This window comes from Aphelocoma coerulescens, chromosome 7 (genome assembly GCF_041296385.1).
Source record: "Aphelocoma coerulescens isolate FSJ_1873_10779 chromosome 7, UR_Acoe_1.0, whole genome shotgun sequence".
In the NCBI taxonomy this organism is placed as follows: domain Eukaryota; kingdom Metazoa; phylum Chordata; class Aves; order Passeriformes; family Corvidae; genus Aphelocoma; species Aphelocoma coerulescens.
Window position 1 is genome coordinate 20,950,471 of NC_091021.1, and position 22,426 is coordinate 20,972,896.

General features: G+C 35.1%; 1 protein-coding gene across 15 annotated transcripts in view; it reads left to right on the forward strand.

The window, feature by feature from the left end:
• LOC138113370 (sodium channel protein type 1 subunit alpha) overlaps nucleotides 1-22,426 on the forward strand; it is a 63,313-nt gene that overhangs the window by 26,423 nt on the left and 14,464 nt on the right. For 13 of the 15 annotated variants that reach the window (XM_069021527.1, XM_069021530.1, XM_069021535.1 and 10 more), the window contains exons 14-20: nucleotides 837-1,010; nucleotides 1,623-1,979; nucleotides 2,685-3,167; nucleotides 5,987-6,104; nucleotides 7,551-7,705; nucleotides 10,183-10,356; nucleotides 12,892-13,014. In XM_069021527.1, coding sequence (XP_068877628.1) covers nucleotides 837-1,010; nucleotides 1,623-1,979; nucleotides 2,685-3,167; nucleotides 5,987-6,104; nucleotides 7,551-7,705; nucleotides 10,183-10,356; nucleotides 12,892-13,014 — 1,584 coding nt within the window. The remainder of the gene's footprint in view (nucleotides 1-836; nucleotides 1,011-1,622; nucleotides 1,980-2,684; nucleotides 3,168-5,986; nucleotides 6,105-7,550; nucleotides 7,706-10,182; nucleotides 10,357-12,891; nucleotides 13,015-22,426) is intronic. The other 2 variants (XM_069021540.1, XM_069021542.1) reach the window with 1 other exon arrangement.

The window sequence follows — 22,426 nt, forward strand, 5'->3', positions numbered from 1 at the left end:
CCGAGCAGGGCTCAAGACTTTTTTAATGGTGGCTTTAATACATTCCTATTCTACAAGAAATTCTCCCAAGACTTCTCTCAAAACTACTCAGGGTCATTACTTTGGTGGGTCTTAAATATAATTCCTACTTCATTCAGCATAGCAACTCCTGATGAGAAACCACTACCAACAGTACTTTGTTTAAAATGCATTCTTAAATACTCTTTCATTCCTGCTTTCAAAGTGATTGAGCCAACCAATTTTGTTGAACTCACCGGGCACACCCAGGTAGAAGTTACTCTGCTTCAGGAAATTGCTTTATCTCAGTACATGTATGTCAGTTGCTCTATCAACTGAGATACATTATAATATACCATTTATTCATCTGGTATAAATAATCACAGCTCTGTTGAACTGAATGGCAGGTCATAGCAGCCAAGAAGCTGCCCCCCTGTAGTCTTAGATTTGGCCTCATTTGTAATTTGTATACCAAGAGTTATACCATGTAATTTCTTGGAAAGCATTCTGGTTTATGGTCTGAAAATCAAATCTGGGATATTGTTTGTACAGTACATTAGAAAGTCCATATCCTTACGGAGTTGAAACTGGATTTTAAATCTGTTATAAAAGAGAAGTTTATGTAATTTGTTTAGTATAAAATTTAATTAATAGAAAAATTACTTGGTTTGTATGACACTTGTTAAGGGAATGTGGGCATAATAAATTACTACAGTAAATGTAACTGTTTTTAAGTATCACTTTTGGATAAGATGTAGCTTGATTTAAAAACCTAGACAACAGCTAGATCTGGAGTATTATATTTCACCATGAAATAACAAACTGCACTTTGAACTCAGGTCTTCACTGGAATCTTCACAGCAGAAATGTTTCTCAAGATAATTGCAATGGATCCTTACTATTATTTCCAGGAAGGCTGGAATATTTTTGATGGTTTTATTGTAACCCTTAGCTTGGTTGAACTTGGTCTTGCAGATGTGGAAGGACTATCAGTTCTTCGATCATTCAGATTGGTAAATATATTTCAATTGCACTGATTTTTCAATGGGGCTTCATTAAAATGATTTTATTTTTGCCTTAAAAATTTGCTTGATGTTTGCTGTGGTACTGATCTTAATGCAAGTTTCACTACCACAAATCCTTATTAACTGTGGTATCTTACCATCTTCAATGGGAATTGATAGGGATCCAGACAAACCAATAGCGGTGGGTGCCCTGGGCCTGTTTCCAATGTATCCATTGTATATACACCCTTTCAACATCCTGCTATGCAGAATTAAATTGACTCACTGTATGTATTATGCTCTGATTGGCATCACAGGAATAGATCTCTACAAATACTAGTTGAACGGTGGTCCAGATGATTTTAACAGATGAACCCTAGATTTTAAGTTCCAATCAGTCGCTTCTTTGGCCTTCAGCAAAAGCTATGCTTTGAGGATATCAAAATACAATTTTACAATTTTTTTTGAGCGAACCTTCCATCTTCATGCTTTTAGACAAGATGATACCCTCTGAACAGTCCTACTCAAGGCATATTTTGCACTAGTACCTTTCCACTAATTAACTTTAAATTATCTTTGTGTCTTTCTGGTTTTCCTAACAATATTTTTCTTTCCTTCCAGTTACGAGTTTTCAAATTGGCAAAATCTTGGCCAACACTAAATATGTTGATAAAAATCATCGGTAATTCAGTGGGAGCTCTGGGGAATCTGACCCTGGTACTGGCCATCATTGTGTTCATTTTCGCTGTGGTTGGGATGCAGCTGTTTGGGAAAAACTACAAGGAATGTGTCTGCAAAATTGCAAGTGACTGTGTGCTTCCTCGCTGGCACATGCAAGATTTTTTCCACTCTTTCCTGATTGTATTTCGAGTGCTGTGTGGAGAATGGATAGAAACGATGTGGGACTGCATGGAGGTTGCTGGCCAAGCCATGTGCCTTACAGTCTTCATGATGGTCATGGTGATTGGAAACCTAGTGGTATGTAATCAAAGTGTTAATGAAAAAATGGTTTGGCGGTAGAGTGGTCTCAGTCGTGAAGTGACGTAAGTGCTCTGGCTCTGCTTCAACAAAGCACTTAAGCAGGTGATTTAAAGCAATGCTTAAAGTTAAGCTTAAGAGCTTTTTTGGATAGAGAACAAAATATTCTGCAATATCAAAATCTTAAGAATGTCAGAGTGGGTACTTAAGAATGTGACTAATTTCTCTTTTGGCCCTTTGAAAATATTTTGTTCTTCAAATAATTTTAGTTTATGGGCTCTTTGTAAACCATTTGCTGTGGATTTTTTTTATTATTTATGCCTTATGATTAGTTGCCTAAATGATCTAATTTCTGTTGTGTGATGGGATAAATTAAACTTTTTAATGATGCTGAACAGCAAATCTGGTATCTCCATTTTTAGATTATAAGATTTGACACCAAAATATAAATATATTGTGGGGAATTAAAGACACATTTACAGATATTAGTCAGTTGTACAAATATTTTTGAATAGTGAACAGGACCTATGCTAAATGAAATAAGCTTGGTTTTTATGGAGAAGAGAAAAAGTTTTGACGGTAAATTTTTGGTTATGGTGAATTATTGGGATTTCAGTGTTTGATGTCAATAATAGGACTTTTTTTTTAAAAAATGGTTTTTTTCAGAATAAAGTCTAGAACATCCTTTTTTTAATCTTTCTGCAGGTGCTGAACCTATTTTTGGCCTTGCTCTTGAGCTCATTTAGTGCAGACAACCTTGCTGTGACAGATGATGATAATGAAATGAACAATCTCCAGATTGCTGTGGCAAGAATGCAGAAAGGCATAGATTATGTGAAAAGAAAAGCACGTGAATTCATCCAAAAAGCTTTTGTTAAAAAACAGAAAGCTTTAGATGAAATCAAGCCACTTGAAGATTTAAACAACAAAAATAGCTGTATTTCTAACCATACAACTGTGGAACTAAGCAAAGACCATGACTATATTAAAGATGCAAATGGAACCACCAGTGGTATAGGCACAGGCAGCAGTGTGGAAAAATACATAATTGATGAGAGTGATTACATGTCATTCATAAACAACCCAAGCCTCACTGTGACAGTGCCCATTGCTGTGGGTGAATCCGACTTTGAAAATCTAAACACAGAAGAATTTAGTAGTGAATCAGACCTGGAAGAAAGCAAAGAGGTATTTAGACATTTTTTGCATATCTCCCTGATCTTTTGACTGTCTTTGTTATGTGGGATTTAGTTTGATTGTTTGGGGTTTTTTGTTTTACTTTTCATAAGCCAGTGTATTCAATTCTTGATCATTTATTTTGACACTTCTTTGTGGGCATAAATGAGTGTATAAAGGAGGACTTAATTCTTGATGAACAAAAATGTGGGAAAGGGTTAAAAATTATAGCCTCCAAGAGGGGATAAGAGGCCAGGTAATGGGAGACTCAACTAATCCATAACAACTATGTATGGTCCATATGGTAGTTGCAACAACCTGTAGAGGACAGTGCCTTAGCTGCAGCATTATTCCCCCAGAAACTTCTGTTTGCCTTCTGTAACAAGAGTTGCATGAGGAGTGTGATACCTCGTCTCTCTGCCTCTCGAAAAAGCAGATATAAACCAGAAAACATACAGATAGTTTAAGTAACTCCTTTAGACATTTCTCTAGACATATGAATTCTTTTAGATTTTAAAATTGTCAGCTCTTCTAGACCTAGATTCCCATAAAAAGAAGTCTTAACCATAGACTCTCCCATATACTTCAAATTCATGTGGTTGTTAAAACTGAAAATTACCAACAGATGAAAATACCTACTATTGCTAAAGGAATGCTAGATCAGGTTATTGATATAAATCCTTTTTGAGAACTGTAATTTTAAAAAGCATATTAAAGCTAAAATTGTTCCATTATGTGACTTTTTGTATGTTGCTATTTTAGCAAAATAATTTTAATTGATTCAATGACAGAATTTTTAAAACAACTACAGTCTCAATGACTTATTTTGTTGCCATTTTAGTCAAACTAGAAATTTACCTTTCCAGGCACTTAACAATATTAATTTTCTCACTTGAGAAACCTAAGCCTTAACCAGCTAATTCCCATTTTGGTAGCAGTGCAGTTTCTTTATAGGATAGCTCACCTTCCCCCTTCCATCCCACTGTTGTACTTCTGACAGTGCTTCAGACACCCCATTGTGGGGTAGCTGAATTCTTTACCACTGTCCTTTCAGTGTGTATAAGAGCCCTCTAGTGCTCTCAATAAAAATTCAGTGTCAAGCTAAGTGCAATTTTTGGATCCTCCTCCAAGAAAGGAGATCTGTACAAAACAGACTCTCCCCATAGCAACTTATTTCAGAGACAGTGTTGCTCCCTTTTCCCAAATAATATCTGAAGTTTTAATAATTCTTTTCCTGTTAAATATTAGCTAAAATGTCTATAATTAATTTCACTTATGCTTCTGAACCACTGCTACAGTAAAGGTTCTAAAAATTTGTTTCAGCACATTATGAACCTCCTTCAGCATGAAGAATTTCAAAATAAAACATTTAAACAAAGATCCTTTGGAGGAAGACAATGTTCATCTACTCTCCACAACTACTTTCATGCTGGCCAGTTCACTCTTCCAACCCATCACAGACCAGACAGTCAAATAGAGAGATACCACCTGGTTTTTGACTGACCAATGGAGAATTGATCCTGCTTAGACATAGATTCAGTTTAGGAAAGCTTAGGAAAGCTGTCTGCCAATGTGCTGCTACCTGTAGGAACAGGGTTACCTTTTATCCCCTTGAAAAAGTACTTCACTTCTGATTTATTACTACCACTGCTTTAATAAGCGTTTTGTTGTTAGTGTGTGGTGGGTTTTTTGTCCTCAATATCAAAAAGCCTGCTGCCACCTAGCAGTGGTGAACCCAAGAGGAGGTTGTAGGGAGGTGGGGATCAGTCTCTTTTCCCAAATAAGTGACAGGATGAGGAAATAGCCTCAAGTTGCAATTGGGGAAGTTTAGACTGGATATTGGGAAAAATTTGTTCACTGAAAGGATTGTCAAGCATTGGAATAGGCTGCCCAAGGAACTGGTTGAGTTGTCATACCTGAAGGTATTTAAAAGATGTGGCAGCTGGGGACATGGCTTAGTGGTGGTCTTGGCAGTCCTGAGTTTCTAGTTAGACTCAGCGATCTCTACTGCAGTTGTTTCATTATTTTGTTTAACCATACATCTTTAAATATATTTCCTTCACAATTTTGGCCAAGTTTTAGCCACAATACCAAAGAGCTAGATTGCAACCAGGTTCCAGCTGCATGCTATGTTACAACAGTTTTAGAATTTTTAGGATCAGCATTATCTTAAGTGCATTATTTTATTTTTTTTTAATTTGATTTCCACCTCATGCCCCTCTCTCTTTATGTTCATCATGTTATTGAAAACTTCTTGATAAAACAGAGTCTGGTTTTCTATGGGCTTAAACTACCTCATACTAATTGTATGCAGATTCTGCTTCACTCTGAGCTAGACTTACAGCAATTTTAATCTGGAATTACTAATCTCTGAAGTATGGCATTCTCTGCTTTTTCGCCTCATTCCTCTGAGCTTTCACCTCATTTATGTAGTTGTTTTTAGACTCTTACCTGCTTTTAAGTAGACACTACAAATTCCTGCATATTTGTTAAAGCTTCATTATTTCTATGTAGGTCAAGGGATCAATATGACTATGTCTTATTGTGGTCATAAATCCTCTCAGGTTTAGCATCATTACCCTTTTTTTTCCAGTTTAAAGCATAATTTTATTTAAAGTCTGATCTATTAGTGTTACACCTTCTATTTAATAGATTCATACAGTGCAGGAGGAAAAACAGACTATATAAATTTCTCAGATGTTTATCAGCAATTTACTTATGTTGAAGTCTAGAACATTCGAAAACATTGTCTAATTTGCTTACTCCAAAATCAAATAATGTTTGCCTTAAAATTATTTACTGTGCATTTGTGATGCTTCTTTCCTTTACAGAAGTTAAATTCATCTAGTTCATCTGAAGGTAGCACAGTTGATATTGGACTTCCTGCAGAGGAACAACCAGAAGCTGAACCTGAAGAAGCCCAGGAGCCAGAGGCCTGCTTCACAGAAGGTATTTGGAACAAAAGTACTAGTAATACTTATTAATAGAATTGCAGAATAATTTTTCTATGCAAGTTAAGGATTAAGATTTATGAATCATACTATCCTTTAGTTAGTGTTTAAGCGCTGATTATTAGCAGTAGTACTTTTAGTCCATAACATATTATATGGACACTGATATCACAATTATACTATATATTGGACAAACAGTTAAGAAAACATTTTATCAGAAATGTATCTCTATTTTTAAAATAAGAAAAATATGGTATTTAAAGTTTAATTTTAGTATGTTACTGTACTTTATGAGTTTAGTTACAATCTCTTAGATAATAAAATAACACACTATTTTAAAAATATTCTTCACAGATGACTAAGTGCTTTATAAAGCATAAATTACTAAAACAGCTGTTTAGTGATAAATAAAAACTTCACCTAGATGGTCTTGTGCAAAATGCTAAATGAATCTTCTACAAATTGGCAAAAGGAGAAGGAAGAGCCTTGTGTGCCACCTGGGACAAGAACAGTCTCACCTGGTGGACTCCTTCACCTTTCATTCTTCCTTCTATTGGCCCACAATTCAATAAAACCACAATCTGGTCATAAATGTTTTTCCAATGGCATTTCCTTGCAAGAAACCTTATGGATGTGTGCCTGTGAAGGAGGTGGGGAAATAAAGATTTTTAAAAGAGTAATGTAAGGATACAAATGCCATTTTTGGTATCTGTAAGCAAAGGTAGATTTTGACATTTGAAAATAAATGCTATTGTCAGGTTGGGTTATTTCTGGACATGAAAACAGATCATTCTTTAGAAATTTACATTGAACTTGTAAGAGGTAGTACTGTAACAGTCTAGGATTTGTCAAGGAAAATACCACTATTTTTAACTAGTATTTTTCTACATAAAAGTCAGCAGCTAAATCATAAAAGCTTAAATATATTAGGGGCACAAGTTAGATAAATTAGCTGGTACTGAAAAGCCCAGAATTCAGATAAGAGGCTTAGATTTTTTCATGCAATGAATGCAACGTTGTCTGAATTGAGTATCCTGAACAAAAGAAGGTACAGTTTAATATCATTTGTTCATATTTTACTACATAAACCTACCTGACATTTGGATGAGTTTGTATATTTTAACACTTACTTTCTATTCTATAATTTGGCTTCACGTTTCATGGGCTTTTATCTTTTTGTGTGCATTGTATTGAGCACTTCTTGATAAATGAGAAACTCTTTCTTCTCGCTTGTTCATTAAATTGTAAATTCCAATTGTCTCAATGTTTTTTTTTTTTTTTCTTTGAAGTAAAAGAAGGTTATCTAGGTGAAAAATTATTGGTTTTTAACTAAATAGCACAGTAAAGATAGCATTGTATCATTACCAGAATGCATAACCAAAATGAATACAACTCAACAAAGTCTTCTTTTTTTCCTCCTCTCATTACATACACTGTTCTAAAGGCTGTGTAAGAAGGTTCAAGTGCTGTCAAGTAAGTATAGAAGAAGGGAGAGGAAAGCAGTGGTGGAACCTCAGGAAAACCTGCTTCAGGATTGTTGAACACAACTGGTTTGAGACTTTCATTGTCTTTATGATTCTCCTCAGTAGTGGAGCTCTGGTAAGTAAAACATGAACAGAATGTTGCCATGTTTTCAGGAAACTCCTTAAAATTGTCTCTTCTAACACTGTTTTAACTTAACACAATTCCATGTCTTCAAATAATAGGACTAAATTTTTATTCAGGCCTTGGGAAAAATAGCAAAAAAAGTCTCTTCTCAACAACATGTAGGAAAAAGAAAAGACATAAGTGATTAGAGAGAGCCTAACGCCATTGCTGGAAGTGGCAGTGTACACCACTGTACACCTCAGGTGGACAGGAGCAACATGTGAAGAAGAGAATATACCAAACTTTGTTATTTGAGTTTGCTCTCTCATTCACTGCTATTTACAGATGTAGCTCAGGGAAAAGAACTGTCACTGTTGAAGTGTTTGGAACTCTAATGGCATAAACAGTTCACAACACCTTGCAAGGGCCAGGGCTGGATTATGTAGTCCGATAAATGCTGTGTGCTAGAACAGCAAAAAAGCTAAGACTGTGTGGGGTTTTTGGATTCCTTTCTAAGAATTTATTATTTAGACTTACAATTTAGCTTCTACTGACTCATATTCATGATGGAAGGGACATCTGTAAAAACATGAATTTGCTCTAACAAGCATGCAAGGGCAGAATAAAAAGAAGGCAATCATAATACAAATCTACAAAAATAAATGAAAGAAGTCCTAATAATAATATCTTGTTTCAAAAATAAAAATAATGATGAAGAATAAAGAAATTAGAGATGAATTTTTAAATTGAAGTGAGCCTGGATATATACTGAGGTGAAGTTTCTTAGGTAAACTCTTTGCTTTTAGATAATGTAGAGTATATCTAGTATCTACCCTGGTAGATTTAATTACCCTTTGGCAAATTAACTTCCTACATAATAAAAAAAATTGTGTTGCAAAATTGTATTATAAGCTCCCAACACTTTAAAAAAACCACTCCCAACACTTTAAAATACTGTTGATACTGTTAGCAGTTTATGATAATACCCATCACTAGTTTTAACTACATCTCTGAGAATTATTCTGCTTTTGTTTGGTCTAATAGCAACACAACCATCAGAAAAACAACTTTTATGCAATACCATGTGACACCTTTCCTGTCATTTAAAACCCTCCAAATAACAAAAAACCTCAAGTCTAAACTATTGAATTTTGGTTCATACAACCAAGTGGAGAAAATCTCCAGTGACAAGAATTTAAATGAGAGAAAAGTAGTGGAGGGAGATCTGAAAAAGGTGAATTTCTATTACTATATTAGAGGAAGTATGAGACAAGATCCCATGGTGTTAGTATATCATGCTTGTGAGCCTAAGGTGTCATTCACAGAATCTTTATTTTGTGAAAATATTTCTAAGACAGTGGATTATCTCTGGAAGTGTGAGACTGCTCTCCCTTTAAAGTGTTTTGTGATAGTGAAAAGGTCTCTTTGTATCTGCCAGCACTGTATCTCAATATTCACCCCAAGAACATGCTCCAGACAAATCTCACGGCCATCACAGCCAGGAAATGTGGCAGGCACAGGCAGGATGCAAGCTGCATGCAAACCCCTCCCCAGGGCTCTCAGGCAGGGAGCAGACACATTTCTGCTTCCGAGAGCGCTGCTCGCTCAGCCTCTGGCATAATCCCACCTGTACAAATGAAATGACATGTGCTGACTTCCCAGTTTTTAGTGAATATACATGAGTGTCAGGTACCATGGTGCCTGATCTAAGTATAACCAGAATTACACAGATCTTAGCCTGATGTCTGATATACAAACACTAATTATTTGAACTGACAGATGTCAAGTGATTCAAAAGCAGGCTGGGTAAAAATGAATTTCAGTATCAATAAATATCCAAATCTTTGCAAGCTAGAAGATCATACACAAAAAGCATAAATAACATGGAAAGGAGCTCAGAAATTTTATGTATCTCATAAAATTAGAGTAATAAATCAAGTAATTGATTTAGATAAATAAGTTTTTTGAGAAAGGAAGAACTTATTTTATGATTTATAACTTAAAATTTTCAGGAATCCAGAGGACTTATAAGGTAGATTGTATTGTCATTGTCCTGAAAATTTTACAGCTATGGCCCTGGATTTTGCAATTGGGTCTACCTACATACAAGCCAAATGACCTCAGTAGGATTCAGGTCAGGCACAACATTTTGCAGAATCAATTCTCTTTGTCACTGTGGAATATGATCTGAGAAGAATAATTCACTATCAGCAATAAATAAATACATTTTAAAAAATCTCTGACCAGTGGAGTGGTTGCTGTGTAATATCTACTTCTTTCTCCTGTGAGCTGGAAAATATATTTCCATAGGGAAAAAATGAGTATATACTGAGTTATCAGAAAAAGAAGCATTACCTAGAAATTACATACCCTTGCCTTTTCTTGAAGACTATTTCCTTTTTTTGTTGCCTATTTGGTTTGTTGTGTTACAACCTGAAGCATGTGCAGTAACAAAAAAATAACATATCTTTGAATGTTTATACTCACAGGCTTTTGAGGACATATATATTGAACAACGTAAAACTATCAAGACCATGCTGGAATATGCTGACAAGGTCTTCACTTACATCTTCATTCTGGAAATGCTGCTGAAGTGGGTGGCCTATGGCTACCAAACATATTTTACTAATGCCTGGTGCTGGCTGGACTTCCTGATTGTTGATGTATGTTGTGCATTTCCTAAGTGACACTTATATTTATCTGATTATTTTTAAAATTAATTTCTCTGCAACCATAATATCTAATAATGCCAACTAGTTTACTTTTCAGTTTAAAAAGTAAGGTAGCTGAAAAAATTCCATGTTTCTCTGTCTTTTGCTTTATGCTTGCAGCACTGCCTTGCTATAGCACAGATTTAAGAAAGACGGGAAGTTCTCCTGCTAACAGAAGGAGCTCACATGGTAGTCCCACAAGCAGTTAGAGGGTTTATTCCAACACTGCTGTTGAAAGACGTCCTGCTGCCCTGTATTCTGGCCTGGGCTTCTCGGTCCCACCCTCAGACCCACCATTCCTCCTGCTGTGGTCTAGGCTGAATCCAGCATTCAGATGGGTGTCTGATCCACCAGATATCAGCCACCCATCTGAATCGAAACACCTTTGGCAAGATAATGAACATCATGTCCACAAGTGTCAGCATATGGATAAATTAGGGCTCCACAAGGAAATCAAGATATATCTCCAGCATTGGTAGTGTGGCTTAATTAGTACTGAGGTCCAGTAAATATTACTGAACTTGCAGCATTCACAGCCATGTTTGAAATCTTTGCTGCAAGGGTTATCTGATAGTTCTAGTTCTATGCTACTGTGCTGTGACATGGGAGAGAACATTTCTTGATGCATTGATACAATTATGGAGAATTTAAGAATATCCTAAGTATACCCCCTGGGAAAAAACCTCCAAGTGTGCAGGAATGCATACTGTTTCAGCAGTTCATGAATTTCTGTGGGTGAACCTCGACTACTATGTTTTACACAGTTACAAAACCAGAACCAGCCCCTGTATTTTCAAGACAGTAATTTCTGGTAAAACATATACAAAAACCAAGTACTGAACAAACTCAGTTTTAAAATTAAGATTCTTTTTTGTCCTGGTTTCAATGACTTAGAAATGTACGCTAAATAGACAAAAAGCAAACTTTATAAGAATTTATTGTCCCAAAGTATTGCCAAAAATCCAATGCTTTTTCAATCAAGTGTTGCCATCATACAAGGGCTAATCAGAGCAATTAATTTTCTTCAGCTTTTTTGGGGGGGGAGGGTGGGAGGTTTGATGGGTGTTTTCAACATTTTTGATTTGTGTACATAATGGTTTAAATAGATCCAAAATTCAACTCCACATATACAGATACAAATAACCATGTTTCATACAAAGAAAGTACCCTCTCTTGGAAAACACTTTGTTTTTTAGTATTGGAATTCTCAAAATGGGTATCTAAGTGACACCTACAACAAAAATGTTTGAAGAATCATGCAAGCAGAAGCAGCTGTTCCTTTTCTAAACTAATTTTCTCTAATATTTGACTTTATTTAAATCATAATATCCAAAAAAGCCATCTTGTGAATGTGAGAATTTGCATACATCATTATGTGAAGGTATAGTACATATTCAAGTGTCTGAATTAGTTCATGACAAATGCTGGATATTTTCTTTAATTTTGCTTTAGATTACAGCAGCTTTAAAGTTTTTAGTAATATGACGAATGTGCTGGAAAAAGAAATTTAGATTTCAAAAGAACAAAGCTATGTGGGTTGCCAGAACTGCTGAAAAGTTCAGAAAAGATATTAACTTTTAAAAGCTAAAAATTTCACATATAATGCTTGTTTTTAAATATGAGTACAGGCCTAGAGTTCTCTTTACCTGATACACTGTTATTTATAATGAAAAAGTACATGAGAACATTATGCTATTTTTGGCCCAATAAATAGTTAAGGAATAGAACAGCATAATGAGGGAACATTCAGGGGAAATGGGAAACAAACAGAAGGTAATATTTTGGACAGGAGCCATAGAAAATGTGAAGAATGTGGTATCTTGCACTGAAGTAATGTAGGGACATGGAACATATAAAGGCCTGTCAAATTCTTCCACCTATGGAACTGCTCTTCTAAGGTCTTAGAAACAGCACAGTCCAGGTTAACATCAGCTTGTAAAGCACACAATTTCAGCAGTCAGGCAAAAGGATTATCCAGTATAACTGACTGTAGCAAAAATAATCCTTTTTACTAATTTTCAGAGGAGGAATGTTGTTCTGTGACCCACGTGTTAGTTCAACACAAACTTCAATCACTTCCCTTTAAGTTGTGAGTAATCAAATGACATTATCAACCACAATTAGTGATCCCAACAGTATTGTGAAACAAAGAAAAAGTAAGAGCAATACCGAAATTGGTAAAAAGGAGAGATTCATTTAATTCAATTTTTGTGGTTTTAAGTGTCCTCAGATCAGTAGCAAAGGATGAAACTCAGAAGTACTAATGTTTCCAGATATCAGTTATCTTATGATATTTTTGTTTGTTTGTTTACCTATTCTTCTTTCATATTACTTCTTTCTTTTTTTTTTTTTTTATCTGAAAGACTCCCTATTCCTGAAGAAAGTGATCCAAAATTAGAATCTTCTAACGAAGTGTATATCTCACATCTATGGTATGTAAAGTAGAATGTACAGTATAATAATTTGTACTTTCCTGTTTTCATATAGGTCTCTTTGGTTAGCTTAACAGCAAATGCATTGGGTTACTCTGAACTTGGTGCCATTAAGTCCCTTAGGACACTAAGAGCTTTGAGACCTCTAAGAGCTTTGTCACGATTTGAAGGCATGAGGGTAAGACAACATGAAAGAATCTGAAACTATGCATGCATAGAAAGAATACATGCATGCACAACAAGGAATGACAAGTCCATGCAGAAGGGCTGCACTACCTTTTTATCGCATATCTTTTACTAACAGATAAGCAAAAAGCTTCATCAATTCACCTGAATCCATATGCAGTATCACATAGAACTTACATTCATTAAGGTTACTTTACTTTCTAGCCAATCTCAGGAGTTTTTCATATGAGTCTTTGAAATCGCCAACCATGAGCTCTCTTAACAGAGTCTTAATAATAAATAAAATGTAACAAAATTTTATTAGTTTTTTTACTGATAAACATATCACAATATTTGTACAGGAATCTAATTTAGCATTAGTTAACAAAGATATTTTCTGATAGAAATTGAAATTCTTCATTTTTCATTATATTTTATAAGCCCCCTTCCGTCTAACCCCACTGAATTTTATTAGATGATACTACAGATATATTCATACCCACTAGTGGTTTAAATCTATTTCTGAGTTTGGCTGACTTAAAAAGCAAATCAAGTTCTTTGATTCCTCTATGAAGTTTTTTTTTTTTTTGTAAGGTAAATGCTTTTTTATTTCAACTAATCTCTATTCAATATTCAATACAATGTATATAAAGTTATTTCTTGCTACTCAATAATTTAGAGACCCTGCTTACTATTCATCTCACTCAAGTAGGCATTTTGACTTATTTTTTCATTTGTTTATACCTTCTGTTCCTTAAAGCCACTGAATACGAACTAACTCTATATGCATGTCAATGAAATATGCTTTAAGAGAATGCTTTTTCCTGAATCATTGCAACATAAGAGGAAACAATGCAAAATCTTTAGAAAAAAATCTAAGATTAATGAAGTCAAACTGAGGCTTTGAATTCTTTTCCTGAAATTGTATTCAGCAGACTACCTATCTCTACTTCAGAACGCAGCAGAAAATACATTGCTAACCAGTAATTACTAGATTTAAATTTCAGCCTCATGCAGCAAATTGACTTTTAACAGTTTTCTCTTTATTTGAAACTCATGAACTGATATTCAAGAGGGTAAGAGCTGGTCAAGTACTACATAATATGCAACTATTTGATTTAGCCATTTTCTCTTTGTCCTTCTTTGTACATACTGTTCATGAACATTCAGATAAATGTATGTGGTTTTGTGCAGAGAAATGTTGGGAAACTGCTGTCAGCTTTACTTTTTAAATTATGTCCTGGTCAGCTGCAGGAGGACTGGGAGACCAGTACAGATATTACGCAAGGAGGAAAAAAATGCAGCTCTTAAAAAGATACTAGAAGACAAGGTCATTTCTAGAAAGATGTCAAAATTGATTGCCAAATGTTTTATTTCATTTTTCTGTATCTTTACGTGACTACCTTAGTAAATTTTCCACTTAAAAGATTTAGGATATTCACGCATAAAGAAGCTGTTATTAAGGTACCTGTTATTTGAAATCTATTTACTGCTTTCCCCTATTGCTTGCTGAATAATTATGAAACTCTGCCAGAAGCCCAATCATATGATAGAATTTCAGCTACACAACATTAATAATTAATGAGCAATTTACTTTGTAGGAATCACAGACAAGCTTGGAAAAGCAAATAGGCTTCAGCTCTGTCCTCCAATATTAATGGTAGTCAATGAAGTACCTGATTCCAGTCACTTATCAGATTTGACTGGCCAAATATATATAGGCCTTATGGTTACTACATGCACTTCTGAAATAGTGGGTTTTTTCCAAAGCACTTGGCAAGCATTCAAAACAGCTCACTGACAGTTGTTGGCATTACTTTATGAATGACTCACGAACAGTAAAAGATTCAAATAATAAAAAATTGACCAGCTCATAAGACTGTAGTCAAATTGCAGTCTTCTCAGAAACTGAGTTCATTACATAAGAATTAATAAAAAGAGATTCTTTTTTCTGCCTGCAGAAAGTAAAAATAAATCAGCCCTCTTTGCTTTCTTATATTGCCCATACCTACACTGAGCTGTGATAAAACAAACAGAGATTTTATTCAGCATGTATTTAAATTTTACTGTTTACCCATGTTCAAAACGGTGCAAATTTTGCATTGAAAATGTAGAATATCCTAAGCGTTCCACAAGAGGCTGTGTATATAAAAGGCCCTGGATCATTTTGTAAAACAATTTGCCAAGTACTCGCTACTTTAATTCAGTCAATGTTTTTCTTAAGTAAGTTTTCCATTCTGGTGAATAGGAAGAATGCAGCATTTTACACAGTCAGTAAATGCTAATGACTATTTTGTTATGCCTAAATATGAAACACACTTCAGATTTTAAGCTACGTTCTTAGAAGTCTTCCGCTATCCTCTTTAGTTACAACTTAATTTTATAATTATGTTGTTTCATAAATGGGATCAATTCTCTCTTTCCAAAGTAAATATAAGATACATGAATCACCTGTATCAAAATAGGGTACAAGTGATCCATAGCCTGTGCTTGCCTTAAGCACAGAAGTGAATTTTGCCATATTAAAGGCATTTAGAATATCTGCTAGTATACTGAATTCTGAGAGATTTTCATACTTTCTATATTGAATCTCAAAACCGACTCCACCCAGATGCTGGAAGGCAAAGTAAAGGATTGCTTTAATTTAATTTAAATTTCTGTCTTAGGGTTTATATTCTCATCTCAATTAGTGTATGTACTAAGCAGAAGTAGCTGCAAACTGAGATTTGAATATACCCATTGCTTTTTGTTTAGCTTTTTAGTACTCGCAATATAATGCTTTTGCGCTAGTTCTGAATTGGTATGCTACTTGAAAATATAGAATACTGAGTACATTTGCTTTGCTGAGTTAGAGAATTAAGTGACAACAAAGCATGCATTTGTGTCTAATTTCACAAAATAAAGCATGTCATGCTGTGCTTGATTTATTAGAGAAATAGTAGAAGGCAGCGAACAATCTGAAATCCACTTGGCACTTTCAGTTTTGCATGCCTTATGCATACTTCTGGCTGATGGCTTTAAACATTTACTGTATTTCAAATTTCCAGTCCAATTTAATAACTTTTAAAATTAAATTAGAGCATTTGATGTCTTCAATATCCTCTAAAATTCAATGGCTATTCCTTAAGATTCCCTTACCAGGAAAGTGACAATGAGGCATTTTCAAGAGTACTCAAAACTTCACTAGTATGAAAGAAACATTCCTCATATTATTGAGTTATAAAACAAAGTATCAAGTGTCTGTCATTACAGATTCACAACTAATAACAGGCTATATATTTCTATTTAATTTAGGATACATTTCAGCTTGGATGGGGTGGACCACTTGTTCCTCCCCTAATCTGTATTATGGGTACAGTATTTCTCCCTTTTCTACCCTTAATGAGTACACTCTGACTAATCACTACATTGTATATTAAGGGTTAGGAGGAGAGACAACCTTATCTGCAAATCCCAGTACCAGCAAAAGTAGATTCTATATATCCATCCTCCATTGCTTCTCAATTGGTTTAAGTCTTTGGAAATAATTCCTTGAAATTTTGATGTTAAAGAAAAAACATGAAAATGAGCAAATTAGTTTTGTTTTTTAGAGTTTCTGGAGGTTTTTTTTGCAGGAGAAAGGTACCTTTCTCCTGCAAAAAGATTTTTAGTTGCCTTTTTAACTGAGATAGAAGTTGGCTTTGCTTAAAAATTTCAATCTGGCTTTTATATTGTTTTGGAAAGATCTATGCTTTACCCCGTTACTAAATTTATAGCTATATATTCAAAATAACCTGTAGAAAGTTGTGAACATTACTCATAATACATGAAACACATTCCAAAATACTGTGATCTGAATAGTCACAACTACAGATATTGATATAATTGCAGTTCAAATTTTTGCATAATTTTAAACACCCTATATGTTACATTAAGCAAATCACTCCAAGTGTATACACACAAGAAATAACATATAAAATCCCTTCTTGGAATATGAATTCAGTCTTCTTTGGCCTGTGTTGGAAACCAGTTTTCATAATTTTTTATAAAATGCCAGTAAGAGTATTATCTTTCTTGGTGTTTAGAAATGTCCTGCAGGAGACACGTCAGTGACATAAAATTTTCGCATTCACTACAATCATTAGTAAAATGCACACCTTAGAGCTACAACCCTTGCAAGGACCAAGTGCAGGAGGGTATCATTAGTGCTGGGGTTTTTACAGCTTCAGTGTAAATGATGTGTCAATACTAACTATGTTCAGTGTAAATTTAGCATCTTATCTCACAGTTAGAAACTATGTATTCACTCTCAATAAAGTGAGTGAATATTTTCTGCAAATTTCTCTTAAAGAAAGAGGAATATATTTTGTAGATCTAAAGATTACGTACTTGGAAGGATTTTTTGAGGACTGTGATCTTATTCATCACCTTTGAGTTTTAAAGAAAGTTTATTAGATGTTTTATGTCTCCTGAAAGGCAAATAAAAAATTTATAAACTTTGAAGTCTCTCTATATAGATGTTCATAAACCATATAGGAAACATCTTAGTATTTTTTACACTGTAATTCTACAATTAGAAGTGAACTTTTGAAGAGTTATCTTATGCAATTGAAACTGATACCATTTTTTTCCAGATTTGCATTTGTTGCATCTTACAGAAAACTCTTACTGTTAGGATCAAAATTTAATGAAATTTGAATGGGATACATAATATAGTTTGCATTTTAATTGAAAACATTATAGGGCGTGTAAAAGTCGACAACATTTCATTAATGCAACAAGGAGGGCAAAAAGTTGGGGCTTTTTTAACTGCATCCAGTGAAATATGAAGATACTATTCCCACATCAAGTAACTGCTATGTTTTCATGATCATGTCTCTTTACAATATATACCAGGTCTTCTCAAACAAGTGGAGCCATGTGATTTATTGCTTGGCAGATAATTATTGTATTTTATCATACAGTATGTTAAATTATGTCTTTTCTTCTACATTGTCTTCAAAAGTACTTTTTGCATACTTGATTTCTGGTGAGAAACAGAATCAGGCTGCTCCAAAACCTCCAGTCTTCTGTTAAATCCAACAGTGTAGCTCTCTTTAAACAGACTGTTACATGAATAACAAAGGCTTGTGTTTCTACTTTAAACAAGTTAAACTTCCTTATAAAAGCTAGAACAGAACTGCAGAATCATGTAGTTGAACACTTCCGTTAACAATTGTGGCATTCCAAGATACAAACTCACCACACAATAGCATAAAATTTCTCCAGCACCAAGTGTTATAAAAACAGTTTGTGCATTGTTTGAGAAAGTATTTTGCTTTCTTTGAAGATAAAATTCACTATCAGAAGCATTCTTCAGTCCTGTGCACTTGTCCAGTAACAGTTACAGAAAAGTAGAAAATACAGTAATTGGCTTATTCAGGGACTGATTTTCTCCTCCTCTGAGATCTTTTATCCCTTACTTCAGTTTTATTTGTTCATTACTGTTCAGGTTAAGATTTACTTGTAACTCCTTGACAGGTCTCTTTGGTTCTTTCCACCTGCCTGCCTTTGCATACTCTCAGTTAAATCCAACTCTTTTTTTTTACTATCACTGCTTGAAATGGTAGTTTTCTAACAATGTTCACTGTATATTCCCAGTACAGTCTTTATTTTACTCAAAAAATTGAAGACATTGTCGTAAATAATTTTTTAATTGGTTCAGACGAGATGCTTCTCATGCCTAACACTGACAAAATGCATTCATTGTTTCTTTCAGGAAACAACCTTTTTTGCTTTTTAAAAAAATTGATCTAAATAATGGTATAGTCCCACCATCATAATTTACTTCTACAAACTTTTGGTTTCCTAAATTTTTAGTGATCATGACTTAAAGATAAGCATTAGTTTTCTAGAATAAAAGGGTTTTTTATTTTTTCAAATTTCTTACAACTTTTCTAAACATTTTTCTAAATGTTATTTAATTCTGGCCTTACATAAGCCTGGACCATGTAATTAAGAATAAAATACATGCATGGACATAGAATTAAGGCAAACTGTGTAGCAAAGGTGGAAACGAGTTTTTTACTACATATCTCTTAATGTCAAAGCCAGACTCTTCACAGATGTGCTCAGTGGTAACAAGAGAACAGCTGTAAGTTGGGTTATGTGAAATTCTTATTTGATAGAAGGGGTTTAGTGAGGTTTGTGGTTTAATTTTTTTCATTTGGGGGATGGGGGTATTTGATTTTCATTTTGGTGGGGATTTTTGTTTGGGTTGGGATTTTTTTTTTTTTTTTTTTTTCCCGTCAGGTAAATACTGTTACAATGGAATGTAATTAATGGATTATAGATCATACATTCATACCAACATGGTGCATCACTCTGATTTCTATTTGTGGGACAAACTTAGGAAAATTAGTTTCTTGCAAGAAATCCATTCAGATAAAATAGAGAGGAGTAATTAATTGAAAATGAGAAAGTTTGAATTACTTGGATTAATCTGCATTTTTAGGTTCCTAGAATCTAAAAATTCTCCTGATTCCTCCCTAACCATTATTTGGATCATGTCAAGTAAGTTGCACTTTCTCTCACAGACATACCTAATTTTCATCCACTGTTGTCTCCTACAGCGTGTTCATAGCTGATCACCAAGCATATGCAGCATGCTTCTTCCCAGGGTACCATTCCAAGCTATTCAATGAAAAAATATGTAGTTTTGAGGTAAAAGGATTATTGCAATCTCTCTCTCCCTCAATTCCTTCTCTCCCTTCCTTCCTTTCACTTTCTGTCCTCATCTGCTAGACTGCAATATCACATACGTTTATTACCTGATATAAACATTGATAAAATGGGATAATTTTTTGTTATTATCTGTGAGTAAAATTCCCATCTACAGTACTGCTGTGGAATGTATGTATAATTTATCCCTTCAACATAAAGAACTTTAATCCTTAGGTAGCCATTGTGTGAATCGACAGGTAACCAGGGCGACCACCAAAACATAGCTGAAATGCAAAGAGTAAACTTTTTTCATTACCTTCTGAACAATGCTGGGAGGCAGAGACACATGGGGACGCTGCCTCCTTTAGGATTACTTCATCCTTTTCGGGACAGCAGGGCTTGCAGCCTGCCCCAATATATGAAAGGACTTCGCGCATGCGCAGCTTATCACAAGGCTGTGCTTTTATGATCTCTCTCTGTCTCCCAGCAGGAGGCTCAAGCATGTCTGTGAGAGTGCATTATCTCTACACAGGAATTCTATTTCTCAAAACAGGCAGAGGATAAACAACACTAGGCCTAATAAATGGAATTTTCCCACACTGGCATGCTTAGCATTCCCAGCTGCAAGTTCACGTTGAGAGAAACTATTCCCTCCTCACCAAATCTTCCAATTTTAACCTTTCCCTCCCAACAGCCATACATCTTCAATCCAGCTCCATGTATACAGTCAGATGAGACAGGGTATCTCATGTGGTTATATTTTTCCTGTACTGCATCACCAGTTATCTTCCTTCATGAGTACCTCCAAACTTCACACTAAGCAACTGTGGCAGAGATCCCAGAGCCTCTACTGAGGGTCAGTCTTAATCCTCGGCACTGGGCTGTGTTTTAATTCCGTCTGCTGGCCCACAGCTCCACTACCTCCATTGCTTTTGTGACAAACACTTTCCACTGGCTTAGCTGCTCCTAAATTAAGGCCCATAACCATTTCCTCCATCCCATTGACTTTCTGCTGTGTTATGACTTGTAGAAGTGGCTCCTCTAACCGGAGAAAGGCAGTTTCCATGATCAGTTTTATGGTACCAGGGAGAACAGAAAGCCATTATAACAGAATCAGATAGTGCTAATCTTTTTGATTCAGGGATGGGCTTTCTTCATGGTCTGCCTCAGATGCTCTTTTGATCCCCTGACTGGGATAGTTATTGTATGTTTACATACAGTTACTATGTCTTTTCCTCCCTTGCCTCAACTCTCCCACAGTTTAAGAGAGAATACACCTGTCTGGGACTTGATACCCACTTGGTCAAGTCAGTGTGGTTTCAGAATCTTCTAGACTTCCTTGTGTATTGTCCCCCAGGTCCTTCACTATGAACACATGCTAAATTCAGATCCCATATGTCACCTGCACCTCCATCCGTGTCCATTCATGGCATACCTCCTGCACATTCCAGCAATCTTACCTATGTGCTGCACCAAGAATCTAAGCCAATGTCTCCTAGCTCATTTCTCCATCTTTCAGTGCAAATGTTCTCTCTGGCAGCTCTTTGGGAACTTTTCCTATTTAAGCATAAAATTATGAAGTTGACACATTCCAAGTGAAGGCAAATAAAGTACTTTTTAATTTTAAGTAGAAAGAATGTTCCAGACACAGTCCTATAATCTCCCTTTCCATCCCAAAGATGGTAAATTCCTCCTCATTTGCATCAGGAACAGAGTTTGGAACTTCTTCAAAGAATCTGCAAAAGTTATGGGAGAAGTGGATAAGTACTACTAAGATTTTTCCTTGTTTGTTTACAGATTGCAGGAGGCCCTGATATATCCATTACTCAGCTCCAATGTAGGAATTCCTGGAAAGTCTGTGTTGGCTGAGGTGCCAGGATCTATGGAAAATACTCTCCTCTGGCAACTAAAATACATTCATATCTCACTATGTGTTCAGCTATGTCTGCCACAGCAGGGCTCAATCTAGTAAAGCTTCCTTATATTCTATTGATACAGCAGGGATAAGCTGGTGTTTTGTACAATTCTTATTCTGCACATATGAGCAGTTCTGATAAAAAACCTGATTTTTGGTCCAGTTTTGGTGTTTTTTGGAGAGTTTTCCAAAAGAAGATACAAACAGCAACCATGAAAAACAACTGGACTACTAATTTGTCTTGACATAAAGTCATATTGGCCAAAAGATAGGACATACAACTAGTATTGCTGTAATTCTTTTATCTTATGCATAAATCTGATATTGGAAGATAAATCTTACAGAAATTTAAACATGAAAAATTGTGTATATATATGAAATACTGCTTTCTTCTAGAGGAGACATGGTTTCCCACAATGACTTTTTTTTTTCCCCTGGATGAATGTTGACTGAAATGTAAAATAGTCTAGAGCCCCTTCGTCTTTTTAGGCATCAGGTGTTGCTTCTCACTTGTTCTTATTGCTGTTACACCTACCTGAAGCTATAGGAAGGTGAACAAGCAGAATCAACTCGGGCTGTTGCAGCTTTGCTCACTGGAGTCAGCCTGACCAGCAACATCCCAGGCTTGAGAAAATGCATAGGTAATTTATAAAACCAAACAAACACCTATACAAACATCTTTTTCCAATTTACTGGCATTATATTCTGTATCAAGAAATAACAGAAAATAGGCCCAAGAGAACCGCCCCATTTAAAATAAAAAATGCATTTTGAATCATGATCAAGATTTAAAGAGCAAATAAAAATAAGAGCTGTAGTTGCCAACATT